This window comes from Myotis lucifugus, unplaced genomic scaffold (assembly GCF_000147115.1).
Source record: "Myotis lucifugus unplaced genomic scaffold, Myoluc2.0 scaffold_83, whole genome shotgun sequence".
Classification (NCBI taxonomy): Eukaryota; Metazoa; Chordata; class Mammalia; order Chiroptera; family Vespertilionidae; genus Myotis; species Myotis lucifugus.
Window position 1 is genome coordinate 313,881 of NW_005871131.1, and position 24,634 is coordinate 338,514.

At 37.8% G+C, this 24,634-nt stretch overlaps 1 protein-coding gene across 17 annotated transcripts in view; it reads right to left on the reverse strand.

Moving 5' to 3' along the window:
• The window catches only part of PBRM1 (polybromo 1), a 118,215-nt gene that overhangs the window by 69,790 nt on the left and 23,791 nt on the right, over nucleotides 1–24,634 (reverse strand). For 11 of the 17 annotated variants that reach the window (XR_002829801.1, XM_023755658.1, XM_023755655.1 and 8 more), the window contains 9 exons: nucleotides 22,231–22,299; nucleotides 19,401–19,499; nucleotides 16,125–16,207; nucleotides 15,076–15,171; nucleotides 14,098–14,189; nucleotides 11,782–11,995; nucleotides 8,171–8,312; nucleotides 6,935–7,032; nucleotides 4,764–4,808 (listed from right to left, as the gene is read on the reverse strand). Coding sequence is in view for 16 of the 17 variants with exons in the window: in XM_023755658.1 (XP_023611426.1) it covers nucleotides 4,764–4,808; nucleotides 6,935–7,032; nucleotides 8,171–8,312; nucleotides 11,782–11,995; nucleotides 14,098–14,189; nucleotides 15,076–15,171; nucleotides 16,125–16,207; nucleotides 19,401–19,499; nucleotides 22,231–22,299 (938 nt within the window). In the remaining variant the exon portion in view is untranslated. The remainder of the gene's footprint in view (nucleotides 1–4,763; nucleotides 4,809–6,934; nucleotides 7,033–8,170; nucleotides 8,313–11,781; nucleotides 11,996–14,097; nucleotides 14,190–15,075; nucleotides 15,172–16,124; nucleotides 16,208–19,400; nucleotides 19,500–22,230; nucleotides 22,300–24,634) is intronic. The other 6 variants (XM_023755656.1, XM_023755666.1, XM_023755662.1 and 3 more) reach the window with 3 other exon arrangements.

Sequence of the window (24,634 nt, forward strand, 5' to 3'; positions counted from 1 at the left end):
AGGCCCTTACCTAGACCAAAAGATCAGCTCTATTCACTTCCTAGTTCCAGTACAAGTACCATGAGGCTTTTCTGTATGAAGCTACAAATATTCTAATGTGAGTGAGTCTAGGGCAGAATTTTTATCAGACTTTTAAAGAGAAGGAAAGGCTTTTAACTAAATTTTAGGGGAAATACCAAAAAGTAAAAGAATGGCAAGTGGTCGGTTCTTCCTACTGGAATAACTGACACTAGGCAGTTTTGAATGGAACATACTAAAAATATAAAATCTAATTGTTTAAGAAACTGCTCTAGCCTGGTCAGTGTAGCTCAGTGGTTGAGTGTCAGCTCTTGAACCAGTAGGTCAAGGTTTGATTTCCTGTCAGGGCACATACTCAGGTTGTGGGCTCGATCACCAGTAAGGACAGTGTAGGAGGCAGCCAATCAATGATTCTTTCTCATCATTAATGTCTCTATCCCTCTCGTCCTCTCCCTTCCTCTCTCTGAAATAAATAAAAACATATTTTTTTAAAAAGAAAAGAAACTGCTCTAATAACTGAAATTTACTGTTTTAGGACATATATTACTAATAGCATCCTTTTTACATTTGTATCATTCATGCTTTAAGAGAGATGTGTAACTAGTTTCCATCCTCAAAGGCAAGCAAACTTTTTAAATCAGAGTCCCTCAGGATCTTTTCTGAACAAATCCATTTTTGTTATTTTGTTTACATTTTTCCAAATCCTTAAATTGCCTTTGAGACTGAGAACAACTTGGCCCATTAGTTTTAATCTGGCTGTCAGAAAATGCAGAGCTAAATTTATATTCTTTTATAATAAACTGTATTAGACTAGGTAACTAGTACATCTGCTTTATGTTTTTCCAATATGGATGCCAAACTTTGATTATATCCATGACTTTTGAAAGTAAGTTTAAATACTTTTTGAAATGAAACTATATTATAAAAAGACAGCGATCACACTCCCTATTTAATATTTTCTGGTTACTGTTTTCAATGTTATTTTGCTTTTCAGATTCTTTTTAGAACCTCTCTATGCATCTTAGTACTCTCCTTTCTCAGACCATTAACTGCAGTTTGTTTACTTTTCCCCATTTTGGGAAAGGTGCATAAATTAAATCCCAGACCTGGCCTACTCATTCTTCTTCTCATCTTTATCAGTACTTTTGAACATAAAGTAAAATACATCTTAAGGGAGTTCAAAACCATGATTGTTTATCATTCTGCACTTAAGGAGATGCCAATTCAGATCACAGACATTGTTATAACAAACATAGAATTCTAGAATTTTATAGGAGACTAGAGGCCCAGTGCACGAAAATTCATGCACTGGGTGGGGTTCTCTCAGCTGGGCCTGCGCCCTCTCACAGTCTGGGAGTCCTCAGGGGATGTCCTATGGGGAGTGGGCCTAAGCGGCAGTCTGGCCTCCCTCTGCAACTAGATGGGCTGATCAGGAGACGGTGCAGGGCACATACTTCGTCCCCCCATCTCCTCCCCCTGCCACCACTGGTCACTGTCCCCCCAGCCCCCCAACTGCAATTCCCTCCCTCTGTCCTCTGGCACATGCCTTGGCTGGCCTGGCACTACCTGCTCACCGGCCCCACCCCCCACCAACTGGTTGTTCTCTTCAGTCGATTTACATATTATGCTTTTATTATACAGGATGGGCTATAAAGGGTCCTGTGCTAAAAATCAGTTTACTACAGCAATTTCCCAACAAATGAAAGTCAAGCGTCTTGAGAAATGGGTGCTTTTTCTAAATTGCACAAAGATCATGAGGTGACAGAGGCTCCATTCTGAATCCCTGATTTTCCAGAATAACTGCCACCCTCCTCCTCCTGACCCCCACACCAGCCAGAAGTAATGGAATTACTATCATTTTTTGCTTCTCTTAGTTTATCACCAAGTTTTCTTGTGTGTGTTTTTTAAAAATATATTTCATTGATTTTTTACAGAGAGGAAGGGAGAGGGAGATTTAGAAACATTGATGAGAGAGAAACATCAATTCAGCTGCCTCCTGCACACTCCCTACTGAGGATGTGCCTGCAACCAAGGTATATGCCCTTGACTGGAATCGAACCTGGGACCCTTCAGTCAGCAGGCCGACGCTCTATCCACTGAGCCAAACCAGTTAGGGCTAAAATATTTTTATTGATTTGAGAGGACGGGAAAGGGAGAGAGAGATAGAAACATCAATGATGAGAATCACTGATTGTCTGCCTCCTGCATGCCCCCTCCTGGGGATCAAGCCCACAACTGGGGCATGTGCCCGAATCGAACCCAGGACCCTTTGGTCCACAGGCTGATGCTCTATCCACTGAACCAAACCAGCCAGGTCATCACCAAGTTTTAAAGGCCCTCCATAGCCCTTCCAGATCTGATCTTTCAGTTTTTCATGCCAGTGTTAGTCCTAACCCTCATACCTTGTGGCTGACCACTTTCTCAAATGTCCTTAATTATTCTTCCTCTGAAGTTATTATTTATTATTATACTAGAGGCCCGATGCACAAAATTCGTGCAAGGGGCTCGGCCCTCACAGCCCCTCACAGCCTCGGCCGGCCCTCACAGCCCTGGCTTTGTCTGGAATGTCTTCCAGATGGTCGATCGGCTGTTTGGTCTAATTAGCATATTAGCTCTTTATTATATAGGATGTATTTGCATACACATACACATCCTATTTATAGTTATAGCTAACACTTGTACCATGTGTCAGAGACTGCACTAAGGACCATATATACATTCTCATTTAATCCTACAACTTTGACATATACATTTTCATTTAACCCTACAACTTTGACAACCAGGTACAATTATTATCTCAATGTTGCAGATGTAAAAACAGGATTAGAGAGGTCAAGTGAATACCTAAGGTCATAAAGTGAGTATTCAGTACTGAGAATTGAATGAGCTGATAATCACCAGGCTGCTTTTATCATGCTCTTCCCTTTCCCCAGTTAATGCTTATTAATTGCTTCTCTAATCAAAGTCCACTCTGTTCATAGGCTTCAAGGTAGCCCAGCATTTAATTCACTGGCCCTAGAGCTTCAGTGGTGCTTACTGTTAAGCTAAGTAAATCTAAAGGTTCTTTCTTTTATAAGGCTTGCTATATTTCATCTCCAAGTCTTCAAGAAATAAAACCTTTCATTCATCTTTTCTAACGTGTTTTCCCAGACTAGTAACATCTGACTAAAAACAAAATGAAATCCACTGATTTCAAATCCTGATGTCAACAGAAACTACTTCTAGAAAATAATCACGGCTACCTTTTCTGAGTACTTTTTGTATCCAAGCTCAAACATAATAACCAACCAGGTCCACTCAGTAATCATATATAGGTATTATCATCAACTCCTTGTTTGAAAGAGTAAATTGAAATGAGGCTCATATCAGAGCTCATAAGAAAAACTGGGATTTGAACCTAGGCAGTCAGGCTCTAGAATCTGGGGTTACAATACTACTCCTTGATGTCCCACATTTCTATTTCTACTACTACTTAGAGCTGTGCCATACACTATGAGTGATATAAAAGAAATACAGCCTGGTTGGCGTGGCTCAGTGGCTGAGCGTCTACCTACGAACCAGGAGGTCACAGTTCGATTCCCGGTCAGGGCTCATTCCTGAACTGCGGATCGATCCCCAGTGTGGGGTGTGCAGGAGGCAGCCAATCAATGATTCTCTCTAATCATTGATGTTTCTGTTTCTCACCCCCTCTCCCTTCCCCTCGGAAATCAATAAAAATAAAATTAAAAAATAAATACAATCCATGGTCTTTTAAATAAATACTGAGAAAACTTTTCTTAAGGAAAATATTAGGAAGAAGATTTTGTAGGATGGACTACCCATGGTAGCAACATACAGATAAGTTTAGAATACTAACTTAAACATGGTAGGGAAATCAGATCTCTTAAAGCTATTTGGGCAATCATGAAACATTTCCATACAACTACACAACTGTGTATCTTATGTAATTATTTTAGTATAATCTTCGCACACAATTTCATTTGTTTTCAACCTGTCTGTTTTCCTGACTTAATAAATTCCTGACAGGTACAGGTGATGACTAAATGTTCTCCTTTATGACCTGTAAGAACAGAGTCTGGTGTTCTGCAAGCAATTGACACTCCATGAATGCCAGATAGCAAAGATAAAAATAAAAGCACCACACAATGATTACTAGGACTATAGACTATAACATGGCAACTCATAGGCTGTTTTAAAAATCACAAGTAACATGCAAAATAATGGATGCTTTTAAATAAATAAAACATGGACAAGATCAGAGACTAAGAAAATGTGTTCATGCTCAAGAAGCACTAATCCAATGGTAGGTGTCAACACAGACCATCATCACTTGGATTGTCAACACTGATTTTAATCCCTCCACCATCCCCAATAGGTAAAGGGCATCCCTGAAAGGGAATTAGCACCTGCTAGTTTCTGGATGCTGGCAATGCCATCATAAACTTACCCTCTACCTTTTGGTGCTGAAGCACAGCCACAATGACTGGTGAGAGGGCTTGTTGCCCCTGGCCAACCAAGCAACAAATTATGGCTACTGAACTTATCTAAGTTAACTAATCCTGACTTTCTTTTACTGACTGTACTTCTAAACTATACTGTTTTCTTTATTCATAAAATAAACTAGCACTCAAGTAAGAACCATTATTTCACATGCTTAAGACTTCACTTTTCACCTAAACAATACTACTGACCATGCCACAGCTTACACTTTTAAAAATGTTTATTCATAAAAAAAGACTGCACACCTGGATAGCCTCCTGAGACCCAACATCTCACTGTCAAGAGTGTTCCTGGGAAAGCAGAAACAAACATTACATGTGAAGAGAAAATAAGCAACATCAGAGGGTCATGTATAAACCAAATGTGGTTGAGAAAAAAGGATTTATTCAATCCAAAAGATAAAGGATATAAGAACACTTGGGACATTTCAACATGGAAGACAGCAGGTAGACTTTTGGGTAGAGGGCTGAGGGAGAAGAATGCACTCCCACAATGAAGAGAACACATCACATTAACTTTTCTCAGACTCATGAATATTAAAAAAATAAGGCAAAAATAGAATCATACTTGGAAAACGTGGCCCTGACTTCCCTGGACAAGCTTTACTTTAATTCCTAGGCTACTGTGTTTGCCTGAATTTTGGAGAAGTCTACTTTTTATTCCCAAATCCTCTTAACATAACTATCTTCTAAATTAGTAAGCCTTTTGGAAGGCACAATAATTACATTATTTTCTTTGTCAGAGTCTAAAGTATAGGACCTCTTTCAACTTCTTAACATCCACTCATGCCTATTATTTCATAACCGGGTAGGTTCTTTTACTGCTTTAGCTATGATTTATATTTGTTCTTCACTTATTTCTGTTTTTCACAAAACACTTTCCAGGAAATCTGTTCATACAGGGACTTTTGATTTGAAGTGGAATTTTATTATTTCAAGAATTTAATGCTCAGTTTTCTTTTTACAGCAGGTTTTAGAGTAATATCTTTCATTTAATCAACTTGGGTTGTCCCACAAAGTACATGCCAGAGATATAGGTAATTTTTAAGTATCTGGCCTGGACTAATGCATCCGTGGAACTGTATTTCTATTTGTGTGTGTGTGTGTGTGTGTGTGTGTGTTTAAGCACTTAACTAGTTTACAATCTCTCTTTTTATTCAGTGTTGGCACTAAATGTACCATCACTTTTGCCTCCATTACCTTCTTTTGCCTGAGAAGTGTTTATCTTTGATTGGTGACTGATCTGGAAAACACAGGTGATGCTGTAGTAGAGTTATATAATTACACTCAAAGATGTTCTTGATTTGATGTCTCTGATCTGCTTTCACATTTTTTCTCCGTTGTCCCTGGTATAACAAGGAATTAAGAACTTGGAAGGATGAAAATCATAGGCCAGTAATGGAGGAGACTCACATCTCAGGGTACATCAATCAATTTAGTTACCATGGCATAGATTAGCAAAGTTATTTTCCAAGCTAAAAAAAGTTTTCCCAAATGCTATTTATAAGAGGGTAATATAGGACAGCTTCTCTTTCCTTAACCATTTTTTTTAAATCTTCTCATCTTAGTGGATCTATTAATGTATGAACAGAATTATATCAACAGTTACTAATGACTTCTTCATTCAGCTTTGAATGTGTCAAACCCTGCTATTAGTGATTAGCTTCTTCCTTATCTAAGTATCCTCCTTGGACTGACTGCTGCTAAAGAGATGGTGAGAGAGTTAAGGTTAAGGGGGAATACAGTGTTCCACAAAGATCAAGCCAGAGAAACTCCATGTGGGAGGCACAGACAAAAAGAGAAGGCCTTGCATGACTCTTTATAGAAGTCCAGCTCCAGAATCTCACAGTAAGGTCCCCTTCCATGAAACCCAGGAGAGAAAGAAAGGGTTAGGGAAGTTGAGAGAAAGGTTAGAAAAAAAAGAAAGCCAAATATCTAGCTTAACAGTTTATGAACTAAAAGAAGTTATGACTTAGAATTTTACAATCTGACATCTTTAAATGGCAAATAAAGATCAGATTAACAAGGAAAAACAAAGGGGCAATAGTAATGACTTACTTCACTGCAGTGATAGCACTAAAAATTTTGTAATTTACCCTGAAAAATTACCTAAATTAGATTTAAGTAGCACTATTAAAACAAAATAACGTGGATCACAAAAAGAACATGTTTCACCAACCTATATAAATAGTTGTCATTTTTATCTATATCATCTAAAAGCAATAGGTACTTGCACAAAAAATGCTAATTATATATAGCTTACAAATAAATTTTAAAAGAATACATGTTATAAAGTATTTAAAATCTTATAAGAGAATTCATATTTAATAGCTTAAAAAACATTTTTCTGTGCTCATCTAAGACGAAATAAATAGAAACTGAGAAGATGTCTTCAGTTATAAGAAAAGTATATATACCTTTTTCTTTTGGCACTACCAGTGTCAGAGGTGGCTGAAGAAATCATGCTGTCTCCATCCTCAATGTCATCTCTCCTGGCAAGCTCCTTCTTCTTTGCCTAAAACAGAGAAGATCCCGGGAGTCAAGCTCACTCTGCTGAGCACTCCTAGAATATATGAATATTAAAGAGCTAGACATATCAGATTCACCCAGAGATACAACCACACATAGGATTCATAAAATTAAAGTCATTAACCCAATTTAACAAAAGCCTGCATGATAAAAATGTAGGTTAGAAAATGGATCCAGAGGGTTTAAGAATCAACACTAGCTGAATTTAATACTAAAAAGGACACTGACTTGTTAAAAGCACTGAGACAAGTTAAGTTATAAAGGTACCCAGCTCTGGTGGCCATATTTAATTTACAAAAAGCCAACTCAAAGATGGCCTTTAGTACCCTCGACTTCTTAAGCAACAGTGTGGCTAAGAAGAAAATTTAATGTGAGAGGTGAAAGGAGATCTACTTTTCAACACATGCATTTTTAAAGACTTTCTGTCAAACACAGCTGAAAGTCAAACCACAGTAGACTTAAGGAATACATATGAAGTACTGAAAAGGAAATACTTGAAATCCACAGCACTGATCATAGTGTTGACGATACAAAATGAAGATTCTTTGGGTTATCTAAAATTGCTTTTGCTGATACCTTGCTTTGGGATTCACTTTCCAAAAAGATTCTACCAAAAACTGACAAGTAGACAGTATTTTTATTTCATATTTATGCCTTTTGTCTCAAAACCCCCAAATGACCTGAAACCTCAGATACCCTTTCAAGGTGTGCTCTCGGAAAGGATCTAATAAACTCAGACTCTATACAATGATTACTTAGCCTTAAGATGCCCTTTCTCCTAGACCAAGATACCTCAAAAGAGACAAAGTCTAGAACTAAAGAAATAACACCTAACCCATAGAATATCACCTATGACTGGAGGGAAACTGTCTGAGACCCTAAAATTACTCCCCAGAGACAAATCCCTGCCTCTTCTACTCACAAAACTAACCCAGTCTAAACTATTATTTCTATTCTACATGGTCCTGATGATGCTAAAAAAAAAATATTCAGCAGTACTTTTTGTTGAAATAAATGATGTGATCTTGCTGGAGGAAATCATACATCTTTAAAAAACATTCCCAAAATGTATAAAATTATTTCAGTTATACATGCAACAACTTAGCAAAACAAAGATATCATACCTGCATGACTTGCTGCAATTTTAGAACTCGCTTGTATATGGCTGAATTGGGAACATTATAGCGTTTGGCATTTTCAAACATTAAATTCAGATCACACTCCAAATGATCCAAAGTTTCATATTCTTGGTTCTTTAGCTTTGTTCTGTGGAAGACAAACAGATGGCTAGAATTTTCCATTATGAAAATTATAAAACATCCTTCCTCAAAATTCAGTGCAGAAATTCTGATAAGCACTGGATGGTATCTTTATTAGTTATACTGATTAGAGGTCTGAAAATGACATTTTCAAGATACAAAGTGAGGAGGCAAAAGTACCATTATATTTAGGCAAAATGACAATTTAAAAATCCAAAAGAATAAACTAGAACACTGTAAGATGTAATCAGAGAACCTAGTAAGGTGGTCTATTACAAAGCAAATATACAGTAAAAATCCTAATGGGAAAATTCTGTTAGTGACTAACATGCAAACCCAGAAAAATTAGGAAGGTTTAAATGACCTTAATGAAGAATCATGGCAATCTACCTATTTCTGAAAATCAGAGACCATTCCAGTTCATGAAAGTTAAAGCAGAGAAAGTGCTGGCAATGCCATGAAGAAACATTTAGAATAACCTTTTTTTAACCCCCAGGAGTATTAAATATGGACAATGAGGAATGGTCTTAATATGGTAAACGAGACAGAAATATTCCAATACAAACATTTGCAACTAAAATTTGTTTTTAATTTACTTAAAAATCTTAAGAATCCTGATATTTCTCTTAGACACTATGCCTGTTACTAATACCAACTCTCATAAAGTCCCTATACACTTTGTACCAAGTGAAGAGTCATGGTTTGCCTAACTCTATATATATGAATTTAGACAGGATAGACTTTTCAACCTTTTGATTATAGCACTTGTATGCTATTCATCAAAGTCACAAAAACAGTATTAAGAACGACAGTATGTGTAAATAGCTTCACAGAGTAACTGCATAAATTCCACACTTTCCTCTTGGAATGACATCACCCATTCTGCATGTAAAATTTTACTTAAAATTTACCAAAATCATATGCAGATTACATGTAGTACTTAAAAAGTTATGAATGTTAGAGGACATCTCTGGGATGAAGCAAAAAACAACTAAGCACAAACTCAGCTATCAGTACCAGCTATGTAGCTAGTACCCAGAGTTTCAATTACAGTCTCAGACTTATTTCTGCCAACTCCAAGGATAATGTGCTGGGTATTCTCAACACCCACAAAGAACAGACAGAAAACCCAAGTTTGTAAATGACAATCTATAATAAATCTGAAGTTATCAGAATGATGTTAACCAAGAATAGTGTGTCGAGGGAAGAACATAATGGGAAATAAAAGATGGAGCCACACTGTCTAGCTTCTGCCCACTCTTCCATTTTTAAAAAAAATGTATTTTTATTGATTTCAGAGAGGGAGCGGGAGTGAGATAAAAACATCAATGATGAGAGAGAATCACCTACCGGCTGCCTCCCGCCTGCACCCCCACTGGGGATCTAGCCCGCAACCTGGGCATGTGCCCTGACTGGGAAGTGAACCGTGACCTCCTGGTTCATAGGTAGGTGCTCAACCACTGAGCCACACTGGCCAGGCCACTCCCATTTTTGTTGCTTTTGATGATACTCAATTATCTTCTTTCTGCCAACAAATCTTACTAGGACTGTGTTGTACAATATAGTGGCCACTAGTCACATGTGGCTATTTAAATCAAAATTAAATAAAATTTAAAAGCTAGTTCCTTAGTTCCACAGTCACATGTAACTAGTGGCCATCATACTGGACAGCACAGCTCTAGATTTCTCTTTTGGCTGTCGTAGAGCACAATGGAAGGTAGCCCAGCTCCTGTGAGGCACCAATCTTTCCTTGGAAAGAAGGCAAATTCGACATCCTAAAAGTTGATCCTTCAGAACCCTAGTATGCTACCATCTAGGCCTCAGCCACTTCTCCATCCCTCACACTCCCCTACCTGTGTGCCAGATAACTACCAGAGTAAAGTTTAAAAGAAGGGAAAAGTTATTGCAGATTATTGACTTGATACAGTAAGGTTTGTATTAGAAAATTCTAACTTGAGAGAAAGTTGTAGGCAGGTGAATGAGCTGGCTACAGATGTGTCTTCTTCTGAACTAAATTGATTAGACTATTTGAATTAAAAAAACAACAACAGTGGGATAAAAGATAATAATGACAAAAACCATTCAATTAAAAGAGACTCTCTCAACATCTACAAGACCGTCACCATCTTTTCTAAGGTGAAGAGTATAAATGACAAACTTCCAGGCTATTTTCTTATGAATGGCAGTCTTAATTTCCATGTTATTTTAAGGTCAAATTAGCTGATTTTCTATATTGTACTTGTGTATAAAACCTCCAAAGTTTGGATTAAGTAAAAACACCATATATCTTTCTGATGAAATGATAAAAATAGAAGTCACAAAAGCAAAACCATAAAACATGCTTGTTTAAACAACCTTATTTCCTAGAATCCAGTGAATTCAAGAATTTTAATTGCTACCATTTGGAAGGTTAATTATCTGCCATGAAAACATCATGTTAATACCAGCTTAATCTGACCTTGTCCAGTTAAGTTATTTTACCTGCTTCGTGCCTCTATCTGGTTTTATTGCAAAACCTAACCTGCATGTGGAAGTTCTAAAACATCGTATTTTATAATTTACTTATTTCCTACTATTTCAAATGAAACTGTGGTGGTTTAAGTATTATCTGGCTGAATTCCCAATGATCACTTTAACACTGTCTAAACAAAAAAGGGAAATAAAGATGAACTATCTTTCAGTTATTGTTTCAGCTAATGAATTCTCTAAGAGCTGTCTAAACTTATTCTGAGGGGAGAGGGGTTCAACTATAGATATATACTTTAAATACAGATAAATTGTTGTAATTAAAATATCAATAGAAGGTATAGAAAAATTTATGTACTTTGTTCAGTTATAAGAAAATGAAGTTAAATTTTGAGCTGCATGACTTTTTATAATCTATAATCTGACACATAAAATGTCTAGCTGGAACACCTTTCATCAATTTGCATCTTGACTATTGCAGTACAAAGAATATCATTTGTATTTAATCAAATTTATTTCTCAAAATAGGAGCAATATTCAAGCATACTCTAAACATATGAAAAACATTTTTACCTTTAATATACTTTTCCATTTAAGGAAGGAAGATATATGTGCAGCCCTGGCTGGTGTGTTCAGTGGTTAGAGCATCGGCCCATGCACCAAAGAGGTGCAGGTTCGATTCCCAGTCAAGGGCACATACCTGGGTTGCAGGTTCAAACCCCAGCCCCAGGTTGGGGCACATGCAGGAGGCAAGTAATTGATGTCTCTCTCTCACATCGATGTTTCTCTCTCTTTCTCTCCCTCCCTCCCTCCCTCCCTCCCTCCCCCGCCTCTCTCTCATTCTTTCCTTCCCTTTCCTCCTTCCCTCCCTCTCTCCCTCCACTCTCTAAATATCAATGGAAAAAATATCCTCAGGTGAGGATTAACAACAACAACAACAACAAAGATTTATGTGCAGGCTCAACCACAAGAAAATAAATTTATACCAAGTGATGTAGGAGACATTTTACCTGATTTGTTGTAGTGATATGGGCATTTTAATTTGCTGATAATAATCAGGGTATTTTTTCTTTGAAGGCAAATGGAAAAAAGGTTCAGCTATTAGCTGCCCCTGGTTATTCCGACAGCTCCTAACTGTGTCATAAAGCTGATAAAAAGGATTTGAAACATCCATAAATGAAGTAATGCTCTCTGCTTCCGACTCTCCTTCTTCATAACGTGCAGCTTGAAAGACAAAAAATGTATTTATAAGATAAAGAACCATACTTTGAAAAGTTCTTTTAACAACCTTCCAGGTTAAGCTATATGTTTGAGAATACTTATTTTAAAAGAATAAGCTCTACCCTTCACTAAAGATGATGTTAGTAATTCTCAGTATAATTGTATGTTTACTTAGAGAAATGTTATATAGAAATAGAGTAGAATGTTACCTAGTAAATTTGCTATTTTTAAAAGGTTACAAAACAAATAAACAAAAGGTTAAAAGTAATTTATCTTTTAAAATGTGCCTTCTTCAGAGACTTCTTGCTCTGTATGTTTGGCCAAGAAAAGGAACAAGTAGTCTTTAATGGTTCTCAGAGCTGAAATGTAAAAGCTAAAACTATAAAATTCTTAGAAGAAAATGTAGATGTAAATCTTCCTACTTTTTTTCTTAATAGCTGAAGTGACTAAATAATAATCCTTTTGTGACAACAGTACTACTTATTAGAAAAAAGGCAATAAATACTATTTAGAAATTTTGTAAATGGTGTGGTTTTCCCTCAATTTGTTATGTTACTATAAGGTTAATGAAGTTAACCAAATGTTAGAAGGAAACCTAAACATAAAACACGTGTCACTTTTATAATCAGCAAAAAAAGCTAATGAAAAGAGCAATTTTCTTTCAATTTTTATAAGACAAGGCTTAATTTAAATTTAAAAAATTTAATTCTGTAGATAAGTATCAAAAAATTAAATTCACTCTAATAAGTAGTTTACAGTAATTATGAAATTTTTAGAATTAATACAAAATAACATACAGCTGGAAAAATCTGTTGTATCACACTTGATTATAAAATCAAAAAGATTGTATCACACTTGATTATAAAATCAAAAGATATGCCAGAATAACTTTATGAAACAAATTTTAGCTCTACAATAAAATTTATCTACAATAAAATAAAAAAATATTATATCACGCTTAAGAGACTGACAATGACATCAAATATCTCTCTACTAGAGGCCTGGTGCACGAGATGCACTGAGGGAGGGCTGGCAGGGGAGGAGGAGGGGCTTAGGGTTAGAGTAGCTCCTTACCAGCCATGAGCCCTGTTTCTGACTGGGCGGCACTCCCACTGTGTGAGCACACTGACCGCCAGAGGGCAGCCTCTGCATTGAGAGTCTTCCCCCTGGTAGTCAGTGCGCATCATATCGAACAGTCGTTCCACTGTTTGGGCGATTTGCATATTACTCTTTTATTATATGGGATAGCTGCTGTTTAGATTGCTATTTAACCAACTGTGTACTCTTAGATGCATTTTTAGTGCTCAATGTCCTCTGTTAGACTTGTTTAAATGGCAATTTACCATGAGCTTTGATTATAATTTACATCTATCTTTAAGCCATAAGCTATAGCTGAGAAAAAGTTATAGCCTACTGAAACTGTTAAGTCAATAACCTGGAAAGCCTATATAATAAAAGTCTAATATGGTAAGTGTCCAACCGTTTGTTCAATCCATCAACCAGTCACTATGACGTGCACTGACCACCAGGGGGCAGACGCTCCGACCAGTTAGCTTGCTCCTGGGGTCCCGCTGATTGGGACTGGGCGAGAAGGGCTGGACACGGCCTGGAGCCCTCTCGTGGTCCCTCTCTGGCCCCGATCATGCATCAGTTGGGTCCCTCGGCCTGGCCTGTGCCCTCTCGCAATCCGGGACCCCTCGGGGAATGTCGGAGAGCCAGTTTCAGCCCTATCTCCGCAGGCCAGGCCAAAGGACCCCACTGGTTTAAGAATCCATGCACCGGGCCTCTAGTCTAAGATAACGTGAATGTCTTCCCTGATGTTGTCATTAGTCTCATTATCACAGGTTTCAAACCAGGATCTGCTAATGTTGTCAAACCAACTGTGTTGAAAAAAGTATTTATTTACTCAAATACAAACTTTAACACAAAATAAAGCAATAAGCTTTTGATAAGTTTGCCAACCAAAGAGTGAAATCAAAATGCCACAAAATAGCTTGTACTTCAAACCTGACAAACTCTCAGCCAGACCAAAGTCACTGCAATTTTCCTTATCCAGAAGGACCCATTGAAAAGACAGTGAACTAGTCTCACAGCCTAATGCCTACCAGCCAAAGCAGCATCCTCTTCACTTTCTGAGCCATACTGAAGTGCCATGGTAATTGCTGATAAACGACCCCCTTGGACTGCTCTTTTATTCCTACAAATAGAAACAAACAATTAGAAGACATGGAAAGATGTTATAGTAATTTGTTTAATTTATAGGAAACAGGAACTGTTAACAAAACATTCAAAGAAAAAGAATTTCTATTCAATTGCCTCCTCAATTTATCTTTGTACTTTTATACTCTCCGTAATCAATTTTATCCAGTACCAATATTTTTCTCTTAAAAAAGAGGGAGTGGTGTTAGAAAGCCTGAAGTAGGCTACTTGCAATTTGTTTTTAATATAAATGCAACACTACTCTCTCATTTTATGAAAAATAAAGATTCATTAATAATTACTGGTTCTCTTTTAAGATGCTCATATTTTACAATGAACACAAATTCTATCACAAACACAAAACCTTTTAGATTTTACCCCATTTTACTGGTAATATTAAACATACCCAACAAATAACTTTGCTTAAATATTTTCTAAGAGGTGAGGTCAGGCCTAAAGTAGTACCTCAACTTTTCTCTTTATTGATTTTAGTGAAGGAGGGAGGGAGGGAAGAAGGGAGGGGGAGGGAGAGGAAAAGTGAGAGGGAGTCGGGAAAGGAGAGGGAGTGGGGAAAGGAAAGGAAGGGGGAGGGGGAGAGAAACATCAACTTGTTGTTCCACTTATTACGGTTGTTTCTTGCCTGTGCCCTGACCAGTGATGGAACCTGCAACCTTGGCATATCTGGATGATGCTCTAACCAGTTGAGCTACCTGGCCAGGGCAATATCTCAACCTTTTAAATAAGGTACTTGATAACAAATTCTCATAATAACCCAGCTATACCCCAAAAATATTACTTCAGGATAGCCATCAAGCAAACACTAGTATGCCTATCCTCATAAATGTGGGTCAGCTCTCAGACTAAACACACTCATTCTCTCTCACCGGTAATACTTGCTAGTGGGATTTCTCTCTTCAACAAGGCTGCCTTTACTGTGTGCAGAACCTGTCAGCCTGGCTGCAGCCAAATTTGATGAAGTCCTATCCAGAGATAAGATTTAAAAAAAAACTCAGAAACTTGACAGCTAAAATCAGAATGCTGGGTAAACAAAAAAGGAAACAACCATTTTCTTCTTGTCTAAATAGAAAAGCTCAAATACTTCTGAACCTCCATAACCTGGGGAATGTACCACAGCTGGTACTACAGAGCTTATGGTCACCAAAGTGATCAGAGGATCTGGTAACCAAGCAAATGTCAGGGTCAGAAGAAAGATTCTAAAGTAGCCACTCAACCTTTCCATTCAAGTAGGAGGAAACAGAATCCCAGAAGATTTGTTCAAAGTCAGTCCTAACACAAGGAAAAGCCAGGATAGGATGAGACTTTAGATCTTCTGACAACTGGCTAAATACTCTTACTGTAAATATAAACATCTACTCCACATTATATACAAATATCATAAAATTACTTATATTATATAGTATACATCATGTGTGTAGCATGTTATACACAAAATACAACTATCATATAACATATATGTATATTATAAATATATAGCAATAAAAGCATATAGTGATACTAAGTCTTAAAATTGTTTCTTTTTAAATAAAGCCCTTCAGCTGCAATGAAGGTGCTGGTTAAGAGTTATCCCTACTCTCTTCAGAATCACATTATAAATAAAATCTTGAAATGCAAAATATTTCTTCTTTTCCACTGTATTGATTTCACTAGCTAGAAGATTAGGCAAATAATAAAAGCACAAGGGTTTTAGAGATTGCTTTTTTAACTGATTTTTTTATAGAGAGAGAAAATGGGAGAGGGAAACATCAATGTGAGAGAGAAACATCGATTGGCTACCCCTTTCCACCATCAAGCCCCAAACCCGGGCATGTGTTCCTGACCAGAATCGAACCCGCTACCTTTTGGTGCATGGGGACGACACTCAACCAACTGAGTCACACCAGCCAGGGCAGATTTTAGCCATTTTTAAACCTACCTCATTCGAAGGCTTGACTTAGTCATTTCATGTTCAATTTCTGCCTTTTTCATATAAAATATTTTTTTAATAGAATTTGCATCCTGTCAAGACAAAACGAGTTGTCTTACAAAAAGTATCGAAAAAAGGACAGTTTAAAATACTCTTTATCGTACACTGGACATTTTCTATGGCACTCCTTCCATCCGGAGTAGCCTTTCATTCAACAGCCACAAAGCTGCATCCTCTAACCTTTCCACAAGCTTCCAAAACATCTTTTTATTTAAATATAAGTTTAAAAGCTTCCTAGCTTTTCCACGATTAGTTAAGTAAGATCTAATGATGAACAAGGAAAAACAGTGGTGAAAATATGATGAAGTCTACGAAAATATAATGAACTCTACCTGTGTACACTGACCTAAAAATTGAAACAAACGTAACTTCTAAGATTAAAAACTATCCACTTAAACTTAGAATGAATGTACTCGCTTAAATTAAGAGACTACTAATACATCAAAGCCAAAGTTTCCCTTCTCTCTATAATTTACTTTCGAGAAAATAATCACATCAAAAAGTTCTTAACTGCGTCAACATTTGGTATTACACAATTAAAATGTTTAATCAAGGACTAAGAATACAAGGACTGCAAATTCATTTGTGGTTTTCACTAAATGTTTCTTAAAAGATAAAAAAGAAAGTTTAACATTGACTATCAAAAGTAACGGAATTTGAATTAGCATTCTGAAAGTCTAAATATTTTATTCCTAAAAGATTTTCTGAGCATTCTGTGCTAAATTCCCAGTGATATATTATTAATTCAAGAAATTTTTTTAAAAATATTTTTTATTGATTTTTTTACAGAGAGGAAGGGAGAGGGATAGAGAGCCAGAAACATCGATGAGAGAGAAACATCGATCAGCTGCCTCCTGCACACCCCCTACTGGGGATGTGCCCGCAACCAAGGTACATGCCCTTGACCGGAATCGAACCTGGGACCCTTCAGTCCGCAGGCCGACGCTCTATCCACTGAGCCAAACCGGTTAGGGCTCAAGAAATTTTTATGTTACAACTGTTCATTATAGGACTATAAAACTTCTGAGGGAATTGCAAAGCAACGAAATAGTCATTATATTTTTTGTATTTATTATACTACACAGATTACTTTTTATATGTATGTGGTTTAAATGCAGGGACTAAATCAATATTTAACAAAAAAGTACATAAAAAACAAACCTTTTCTGGCATAAAGATAGACACAAATGAAATAGAACTGAATCCAAATAAAACTATAAATGTATAGCCAATTGATTTTTAACAAGGGTGCCAAGACTATTCAATGGGGGGAAAGAATAATCTTTTCAACGTGAGGTGCAAGGAAAAATAATTATCCCATGTAAAAGAATGAATGTGGATTCCTATCTAATACCTACCTCATGTTTCCAAAATTCATTAAAAATGGATCAAAGACCTAAATGTAAAAGCTAAAACGATAAAATTCTTAGAAAAAACATAGGTATTAAGCGTTATGACCTTGAACGAGGTAATGGTTTCTTTTGTTTTGTTTTAAACCTAGACCAGCGGTCGCCAACCTTTTGGATCTCGTGGACCACTGGTGGCAACCACTGACCTAGACTGACTTAATCCTGCTCCCCCACGCCATATTTTTTTGTACTAGAGGCCCGGTGCATGAAATTCGTGTGTGGGGGTGTGTGTCCCTCAGCCCAGCCTGCACCTTCTCCAATCTGGGACCCCTCGGGGGATGTCCCTGCCAGCCTGATGGCCCCCAACTGCCCTCCCCTGCCAGCCTGATGGTCTCTAACCGCTTCTGCCTCGGTCCCCCACCACCGAGGCTTTGTCTAGAACAGCAGTTCTCAACCTGTGGGTCGCAACCCCTTTGGTGGTCGAATGACCCCTTCACAGGGGTCGCCTAAGACCATCCTGCATATCAGATATTTACATTACAATTCATAACAGTAGCAACATTACAGTTAAGAAGTAGCAACGAAAATAATTTTATGGTTGGGTCACAACATGAGGCACTGTATTTAAAGGGCCAGAAGGTTGAGAACCACTGGCCTAGAAGGAAGTTGGACATCCGGAAGATGGCCAGTCACCCAGTCTAATTAGCATATTACCCTTTCATTAGTATAGATTAGTTTCAGGTTTACAACAAACATAGTGATTAGATAATCATATATTTACAAAGTGTTCCCCCCAATATTTCCAGTACCTACCTAGCACCATACATAGTTATTACAATACTGGTAATAGTTTCTTGATAAGACACTAAAAGCTACAAATAACCAAAGGGAAAAAATAGACAAATTGGACTTATCAAAATTAAAAATGTATGTGTATCAAAATACACTATCTTAAAAGTGAAAAGACAAACCACAGAATGGGAGAAAATATTTGTAAATCATTTAACAGGGCTAGACTATCTAAAAATGTAACAACTCAACAATAAAAACATAGGTAACCCAATTAAGTAATAGAGTAAGGATCTGAACAGATAGTTTTTCAAAGATACGTATATGAATGGCAAATGAAAAGATGTTAACATCACCAATCATTAGGGAAATGCTAATCAAAACCACAATGAGCTATTATTTCACATCCACTAGGATGGCTATAGTAAAAACAAAAACAAAATAAAAAACAAAGTTGGTGAGGATGTGGAGAAATTTCACTTCCACATTGCTAGTAGGAATGTAAAATGGTGCAGCTGCTTTAGAAAACAATTTGGTGGTTCCTAAAAGTTACTATATAGTTACCATGTGGCCCAGAAATTCCATGCCTAGGTATGTAACTGTGAAAAATGAAAATATATCCACATAAAAATATACATGAATGTTCGTAGCGCATTATTTATAACAGCCAAAAAAGTAGAAATAAGCTAAATGTCTAGCATCTATGAATGGGTAAATAAAACATGGTATATACATATAATAGAATATTATTCAGCAGTGAAAAGAATGAAGTACTTACACATTCTACAACATGTATACCTTGAAAACATTATGCTAATATGAAATGTCTAGAATAGGAAAATTCATAGAGACAAAGTAGATTGGTGGTTGCCTAGGGCTGGGGACGTTGGGAGGAAATGGATATTGACTGCTAACTGACTTGTGGTGATGGCTGCACAACTCTGTGAATAAATTAAAAGCCATTAAATAGTACTCATTAGGTGAAATGCACAATATATGAATTTTATCTCAATAAAGTTGTAATTATTAGCTCTAAATTAAGGTATCTACTCTTATCAATAAAAATCATAATAACAAAAAAACTAACCTTGAATACTTGAGAACCAGGTTCATTATAAGTTTTGGCATTTTTTGCTAGAAGATCTATATCTTTGGCCATTGCATGAATACTCTTGTAGCTTCCATTCTACAGTAAACAACAAAATATACAAGTTCCTCTTATTGAAAGTTAATTAGTATGACCTTTAAAAAAAAAAAAAAGAACTCCACGTATTTTTTAATTGCCACTATGTTCCAACTCTTTATTGGAAAGTACACATGAACAATATGTTAAAGTAAAAATTTATTAATATTGTCCATTTACAAACAAGTTTTTGAGGTAATTAACAAAACCAGAGCTAAATTATTCTCATAAAAATAACTTACAATTTCTTTTAAAAAAATCAAGGTAAAAGTTGTTTTACTTAGCAAACACATAGCGCCTACTTAGGTGCCAAGCACTGTTCTAAGTGCTTCATTAATTCTAATTCATTAAGGTGGACTTAACAGTGTGAAGTAAAACTCCTCTAGTTTTATGGACCACTTCTGATAAAAGGTAAGTCTAGCACAGATGTTACATTTGTGCGTACCCATTATCTTGATGCTTATTCAATCCAAAATAACCCAGGAGACTCATAATTGCCTCAATTTACAAAGGAAAGGAAGGAGGGAGACTCTACTCAAAAGGTACTCATGAGGACACAGAAATTAACAGACACCTTCTAGAGAGACTGAGGAAACCAAATAAAGGAGAATGGACGGTGGGGAAGGATAAAATCATGAGCACAGACTGCGTAGGTAGAGTAGGGAAAATGAGGCAGAGTACAGAGAGCCAGGCTAAGCAGAAGAGCTATTTATTTGCCTTGTAGGGATACCCAATATCTGAGCACCCTTTTAATTTGTAGGAAATGCCAACACAGGTGGTAGGGAAGGACCTACCTTTCACAACGGAGGGTAAAAGTGGGCAGATGGTAGCTTTGCCAGCAGCCTGGCAGCAAGGGCAAGGAGAAATAATTCATGCTTGAGCCTTGAGGGACTAAAGACAACAGCAAGGGAATGGAGGAATGCATTCCTAACTCCTAAAGGAGAGTAGAGTACAGGAGTGGAGCAGCGGGTATCGGGGGCACAAAGTGACAAATGACAGTGATAACAGCAATGGCAACACAAAGAGACTGCGTATCACCTAACCTGTGCCGTGACAGCCTGAGTTCTATTTCCCATAGCTCTCCCACCTTCCTTCTCCTATCTAATTCCATGACCTATCTAATACCTTTTCATGGATTCCTTTCTGCTTAAATTAGCCAGAGCTTGTTGTTGTTGAACTGGCACAAGGAGCTGCAACTTGCTTCAGCAGGCATTAGAAAACTAGTGACAAGTCTCTGGGTAGTGGAATAGCAGGAAGAAAGCTAGGGTCAGGAAGCAATATGCAGAGAGGACTAGAGAGCCTTTCATCAGAGAGGGAGTAAAGACTGTTACAATTATTTAGACGTAAGAGGACAAAGATCTTGATTAGGAACGTGGTGAAAGGAGTTGCTTCTGTGGGGCTTCGGAAGGAAAAAGGACATAAGGTGAGAGGTCACAGAGTGAAGACTGGGGCTGAGGTATGGGCGTTTAAAGACCCACTCTGATTTTCTATATTATGAAAACATTTTACCCCTAGATAGATGTTAGAAACCCTAGGGATTTAGGTTCTAGGAGATTAAGTCACTCCCAGTAGCACCTATTAGGTTGCCTGGAGGGAAAAACCAGGAGGGAATTTGTATTGTAACATTCAGTGTAAATATTTCTATGGTACCAGTAATTACTACCCTGTTACTCTTTCCTACTCTTTTAGAATTTAAAGCCAAGGAAGTTTCTCCCTCCCGGCAAACCACTGTGCTTTCAGGCTCCTTTCTCAATGACACCATATAGCACATCATTTTCCTTTCTGCTTTATCTGCTAGTAACCCCAAACCCTCCTTACCCTGGGAGGATCAGTCACTCACATTACCAAGGCCACATCTCATAGATGCTCTAGGAGATGCTTCACATACGTTATCACCGACCTCTACAACTCTGTGAAGCAGTAATACTACATTCAGCATACAGCAGAGGAAGCAGGCAGGTCGCCTGACCAAAGTGACATAGCTAATAGGAAGCAGAGCTAGGACCCTGGCCAGTGTTTCAAAATGGTTAGAGCATTGACCCCAAGCACCAAGGGGTCACGGGTAAATTCCCAGTCAAGGGCAGGTACCTGGGGTTGCATGTTTGATCCCCGGCCCTGGTCAGGGTGCATGCAGGAGGCAACCAAATCGATGTGTCTCTCTCACATTGATATCTCTGTCTGTCTGTCTGTCTCTCTCTCTCTCCCCTCTCCCTCCCTCCCCGCCCCCCTGCTCTCTCCCTTCTACTCTATCTCTAAAAAGCAATGGAAAAAAAATCCTTGGATGAGGATTAACAACATCAACAAAAAAAATTTTAAAAAAATAAAAGCAGAGCTAGGAAAATAACCCGTTAGTTCAAATTCTAAAAGCTAGATTTTTGGTATAATTTAGCTCATTTTTCCTATACCTTCCTTAACCTATGATAATCAAATTTTAATTCTCATTCATTGTCATCCACTCAATTAATATTTACTAAGCACCTACTCTGTAGAGAGGAAGAAACAGTATAGGGGTTAAGAGCATAGACTTTGGAGACAGACTGCCTGGATTCAAATCCTAATTCTTCTCCTTACTACTTGATGACTTGGGGAAGTGATTTACCACTCTTATTTGTTTACATTACATTAATGTGATAATCCCTTACAGAGACATTTACTTCTCGTTTTCTAAATCTCCATAAGACCCTAGGCCAATCTACCCCAAACCACATATGTTTACATATGGTCATCTTCATACCTGTATCCTCTGGGCAATGGTCTTGAGATCTATAGGTTCCTTAATTATTGCATAATAGTCTGGATATTGCTGAAAGACAAAAAGCCAGGCATGCTTAATAGGTGAAAGTATCCAGCTAATAAGAAAACAAGGAAGCACACTGACATTGACCATCTTAATCAACTGAGCAGCTTTGTGAAATTCAAAACTAAACACACAGCCCTAGCCAGTTTGGCTAAGTGGATAGAGCATCGGCTCACAGACTGAAGGGTCCTGGGTTCAATTCTGGTCAAGGGCATATACCTCAGTTGCAAGCTCATTCCCTGGTCAGGGCATGTGCAGGAGGCAACCAATCGATGTGTCTCTCTCACATCGATGTTTTTTTTCTGTGTCTTCTCCTCCTTTCCACTCTCTCTAAAAATCAATGGAAAAATATCCTCAGATGAGGATTAACAAATAAACATATAAAATCTACATTCACAGAATCACATAAATTAAAGGTCCCAAGATATCTGTGCCTAGAAATGAAGTAGAGGAATGCTTTTTGTTGTTGTTGTTATTTTATAAGAGTTTATTTGAACCAAACTGATGCTGGGGAGCATGATTTCAAATCCTCTCTAGAGAAATGTTTTTAAAGGACTTATTATAAGCTCTCTTAATTTTGCAATCTAAATAACACAATCATAAAAATAAATAAATAAATAAATAAATAATACAATTATATCTTATCCTATATAATAAAAGCCTAATATGCTAAGAGTCTGGTCGTCCAGTAAGCCGTTCAACCAATCAAAGCGTAACATGCTAATGATATGCTAAGGCTGCTCAACCGCTCGCTAGGACGTGCACTGACCACCAGAGGGCAGTCGACCAGTCGCTATGTTGTGCACTGATCACCAGGGGGCAGACACTCAATGCAAGAGCTGCCCCCTGGTGGTCAGTGCGCTCCCACAGAGGGAGTGCCACTCAGCCAGAAGCTGGGCTCACGGCTGGTGAGCACAACGGCGGGGATGGGAGCCTCTCCCACCTCCGGGGCAGTGCTAAAGATGTCTGACTGACGGCTTAGGCCCGCTCCCCACCAGGAGCAGGCCTAAGTCATCAGTCGGACATCACCTGAGGGTTCCCAGACTGCAAGAAGGCACAAGCCGGGCTGAGTACACTCCCCCCCCACCCCCTCAGTGCACAAATTTCATGCACCAGGTCTCTAGTTTCATATAAAATTCTTAAGGATCTATAAGAAGTCAGGTTGCAAGATTTGTTAGTTTCATGTTTAACTTATGCTTACACATTTTAAATGAAACTATGTTTAAAAAACAAAGCAAAGTTCTATTTTCTTATCAGATGTTAGCTTATCACAATATGTAAAGTTAAACATGTTAGAGGAATGTCCTTGAAGAATTTCACAAAAGCCTAGAGTGCATGCACTGCCCTGTGCCCTCCCTACATGGTATGTTCCTTGAAGTAAATAATTGAAGTTGACCAAAAATCAAAAGTTGATCTCCTCAGATGAGAGGTGTCAGAGGAAGTCAGATTGTGCTCTCCAGGCTCTTTCTACCTGTTCAAATATTAGAGCCCAAACAACAACAAAAGTAAAGGCCACAGCTTTCACTCAATTACTAGGCTGAAGGGATGATCTCAGTGATGCTTCACCTTATCTGATCCCTCTGCTTATCCCTCTATTTTCTTAGCCTTACTAGTCCTTTCTTTCCTTTCCTGTCCACTCTCTTCACCAATTCTACTTCTAAGAAACAGTTTAGAAGACAAATTATGGCACAGCCACCCAAGCTGGTTACAACGTAATCCAAGCTGCTGGCTCATGTATTCCCAACCCACCCCTCCCACTTAGCCAGTTCTACTTCAGAAAGATTTATAAAGGATAGGTAAAAACTGCCCTCCCCTCTTTGTTGTCTTTGAAATTGTTACACCCTAAAGGACCACTGAGAACCTGCTTTCCCCAACGAATTCCTGCTGCATGGTATCCCAAAAGCCTTCCCAAAATGGGGGAACTAGATTACTACTATTTTATTGCTCCAAATTAACTTTGGTGTCTCAACTAATACTGGTTATCTCCTGCAGAGTAAGAATAAACCTTGAGTAAAAATTGTACTCATCTCTCATATTTTTTATTGTATTAAAATATACATAAGATTTACTATCTACACTAATAAAAGAGAAACATGGTAATTAGCGTACGACCGCTACCCTTCCCATTGGCTAATCAGCATATCCTTATGCAAATTAACTGTCAGCCAAGATGGCGGCCGGCAGCCATGCACTGAAGCGAACAGGGAGGCTTGCTTGCTCCAGTGACGGCTGACTCTAACGTTCCCCGCCTGAGTTGCCGGCCTCTCAGCTGCAACTCTAAGCAACTATGTACTATGTAGCAAATAAGAAGCTAAACAAAAATCCAGAAACCGGCTTTCAG